General features: G+C 32.9%; 1 protein-coding gene across 1 annotated transcript; it reads left to right on the forward strand.

The window, feature by feature from the left end:
* Positions 1 to 1951: 1951 nt before the first annotated feature.
* On the forward strand, positions 1952 to 3273 carry LOC113312086 (glutamic acid-rich protein-like). The gene is made up of 5 exons (XM_026560851.1): positions 1952 to 2071; positions 2164 to 2333; positions 2415 to 2544; positions 2632 to 3127; positions 3209 to 3273. Exons 1-5 carry the CDS (start codon positions 1952 to 1954, stop codon positions 3271 to 3273), a joined length of 981 nt encoding a protein of 326 aa, XP_026416636.1.
* Positions 3274 to 3545: the final 272 nt, after the last annotated feature.

Raw genomic sequence — 3545 nt, forward strand, 5'->3', positions numbered from 1 at the left:
GTCACCTTACTAAGCAACCCTGTACAACAAATCACTATACAACAAATCCTGCCAGTCACCGATGTAAAGCAAGATAATACCTTAGCTGAATTTCCATCCCTTTAAGCTGGAAGTTAAAAATAGAAGCAACTATTGAACCCCTGAAATAAACCTACCAGTCACCGATGTAAATAAAGGCTCATAACTACATGCATTTCGTGTTGATATTCCTCTGTTGGATGTGCCCTAATTAAAAAAATTCTTAAACCAAATATTGCACCAATCTAAATGACTGCCATAATTAAAAATAATCTTCAACCAAATTCCTTTGAAATATTCTACAAAATTCTTTTCAGAATTGTACGTGAAGACACATCCAAATGATATTCTCATTTTCAGATTTTTATCTATCTAAATTCTATTCTTACATATCCAAAGGATATTCCCATTTACAGATTTATATCTATGAATGATAAACCTACTTGATCCCTTTTCCAGACTTATATTTATCTAGATTTTATTCGTACAAATCTATGAATGATAAATATACTTGATCACGAAGGAAACTACCATATATGCGTGTATATAAAGCATATAAGGCTGCACGTATAAACTCACATCAAAAAACTAAGTGTTCTTCAAACCATTATACTATACCAACAGCAAGATGAACAACAAGAATAAGGTTTCTACAAAGAAGGTATGTGTTCCATTATAAGTCATATTTTTTACTTAATGTTTAAAACATGAATTAAACTATAATAAATCTGCTATGATTTTAATTTCCATGTTTTCTGTGACAATATAGAAAAATGTACTGCGAAGGTAGTGTACACATCATTAAAAGACCTGAGATTCAAACAAACTCAAAACAAGACGATCAAGGTGAAAGTACTCAAAGTCTGGATATCTGAATCCAAGAAAACTGGTGAAGTGTGGAGTCTGGAAGCGCACGTAATAGATGAGGAAGTAAGTATTAGACAGCTCATACTTTAAAAAAAAAAACTTTGAAACAATAAAATAAACACATTGTATGTTTTCACTTGAAATTACAGGGTACGCAGATGCAACTTAAGGTGAACAAAGATAACATTGATATGTTCCTAGGGAAAATTGAGGATGGATGTGTATACGCCATTCAGTGTGTAACCCTACAGGTTCCCACTGGAGGATATAGAATTGTAGCTTACCATTATTTTATGTGGCTGAATAAATACGCCAAAATTCAACGGCTAGAAGTGGATGCATCCACTTTTCCAACAGAAATATTCACTTTCTTGCCTCTGGAGTTGGTACCTGGAAGGAAAAACGATAACCAGTTCTATACAAGTAAAAGCATAAACCAAGTTTTATTACCAATCCAAAAATTTATCCTTTTTAACTAACATCTTCAACTGTTGATTTGTTGTTGCTTATCTTTCAAATGTAATTGGAAGATTGCACTCCATATCTAACATCGTCATCAAGAAAGTTGAGGAACATGATGGAACAAAAGATGTCAACATGCGAGAGATTTACATCACTAACGATGATGGGTACTACTTTTTTCATTTCAAACTAATTTAATACAGATTATAAGATCAAAGAACTAACACTTACTATTACCTGTATTAGGGGAGAGACGATGAAGATAACTCTATGGGGTGACTTAGCGACTACAATATATGATGGAATACTAGATAGTAATGAAAATGCCGCAGTGATCATCATAGTCACCGGAACATTTGTCAAAGAGCGCATGGGTAAAAAATGCATATAATGTATACATAAACAAAAACTTAAACCCACTTACCTAATTTAATTGGTTATTATTACAGGGATAGTCAATCTTTCCACTACACAAGCATCAAGAGTATTTGTGAATTTGGATTGTGAACAAGTTCAGCAATTTAGAATGAGGTAAGCAAAAAATATAATATAAGTGCAGTTTATAGATAATCACAATAAAATTAAACCATACTACTGTTTACACATGCTTGGAGAAGAAATTGGAGAAATAGAAGAGATACACCTTGAATGGGAGAAAGATCATTTTGAAGACAAAATTTCCCTCTATGAAGCCAGTCAGATGCTGATGGACTATGAAAATACCGTAAATACAAATTTATGTTGCAGTTATACATTAACCTATATTAATTTGAAACATTTAAGAATATACGTAAATGTGATTCCGATTTGACATAGGACAAGGAGTTTTTCTGTGAAGCATCTATTGTTCGAGTCAACCATGGAAAGGATGGAAAGGGTTGGTATTACATAGATTGCAAAAAATACAAAAGACAAGTCCAAAACAAGGATGGACAGACTACTTTCCCAAGATGCAAACAGAACTTTGATGGAGAAGTACTGCCATGGTAAGGGAATAATATAAAACATGCCAATTATGTGATGTGATAAAGAATGAAACCTAATCTAATTACTATTCATTGAAACAGGTATCGGATCACCGTAAGGATCAAGGATAACACAGAATACGCAGATTTAACAATTTTCGGATTTAATGTGGAGAAGATGCTGAAATATACTGCGGCTGAACATGTTGCATACGCTGAGCGTTGCGAGAAGGTAAGACACTTATCTACTCTTATGATTAATACATTTTATTTCCAAAATAAAATAAAATACAAAACTGAAATGTTACATGATTTGTAGATGGGTGAACCAGAAAAAGCTACACAAGTGTTTGATAGAATAATTGGAGAAAAGTTTGGATTTAAGCTAAAGATGACTGAAGACAACATCGAAAAACAATCGGACAGTTACACAATTTTGAAAATTCATACTATAGTGAAAAAAAATAACATCTCCAATGAGCAATTGGGTCCGAAAACACCACAAAAAGACAAGCAACAGAAGGTCAGGCTTTTGGAGGATAAAACACGCCAAATAGAAAAGCAGCAAAAAAGAAAGAGGCTAAGGCGTATGGTAATTGAAGAGGATTTGGATGAAGAAGAAGATGATGAAGATGAAAATGCTATGGTGGAAAAAAGTAAGACCACCACTGAGCAAAAAACAAAGAGGCTAAGGCGTATGGTAGTTGAAAAGGAAGATGATGAGGATGCTCGAAAAGAAGATAAAATGGAAGGGGATTTAGATGAAGAAGAAGATGATGAAGATGAAAATGATGAAAATGCTATGGTGAAAAAAAGTAAGACCACCACTGAACAAAAAATAAAGAGCCTAAGGAGGATGCTTTTATAAGATGATGAGAATATAGATGAAAAACAAGATGACGAGGATGAAAAAGAAGGTGCAGGTGATGAAAACGGAGATGAAGGTGATGAGGATGAGTAGAGTGCATATGATTCTCTGTCAGTGATTTGGGTAGGATAACTTTATTATTAGTTTCATTTTTAATTATTCTTTCTTAGTAATTTTATTTTTAGTTTCATTCTTAGTGATTCTTTCTTAGTTCATTTCAGCAAAATTACTTTCTTAGCAATTTGATTCTTAAGTTATTATTTTCTTAGTTGAATATCAAGTAAATGTTTGAGAACTATCTTAGTAACAGTTGTGAATTATATTTTCTTACAATAGGCCACACACATATTTACATTTTCAGCACA

This window comes from Papaver somniferum, chromosome 9 (assembly GCF_003573695.1).
Source record: "Papaver somniferum cultivar HN1 chromosome 9, ASM357369v1, whole genome shotgun sequence".
In the NCBI taxonomy this organism is placed as follows: Eukaryota; Viridiplantae; Streptophyta; class Magnoliopsida; order Ranunculales; family Papaveraceae; genus Papaver; species Papaver somniferum.

Coding starts and splice junctions, on each gene's coding strand:
- LOC113312086 (XM_026560851.1), top strand. CDS start 1,952: ATGCTTGGAGAAGAAATTGGAGAAATAGAAGAGATACACCTTGAATGG. Junction 2,545..2,631: donor ACGCTGAGCGTTGCGAGAAG/GTAAGACACTTA, acceptor CATGATTTGTAG/ATGGGTGAACCAGAAAAAGC. Junction 3,128..3,208: donor AAATGCTATGGTGAAAAAAA/GTAAGACCACCA, acceptor ATGAAAAACAAG/ATGACGAGGATGAAAAAGAA.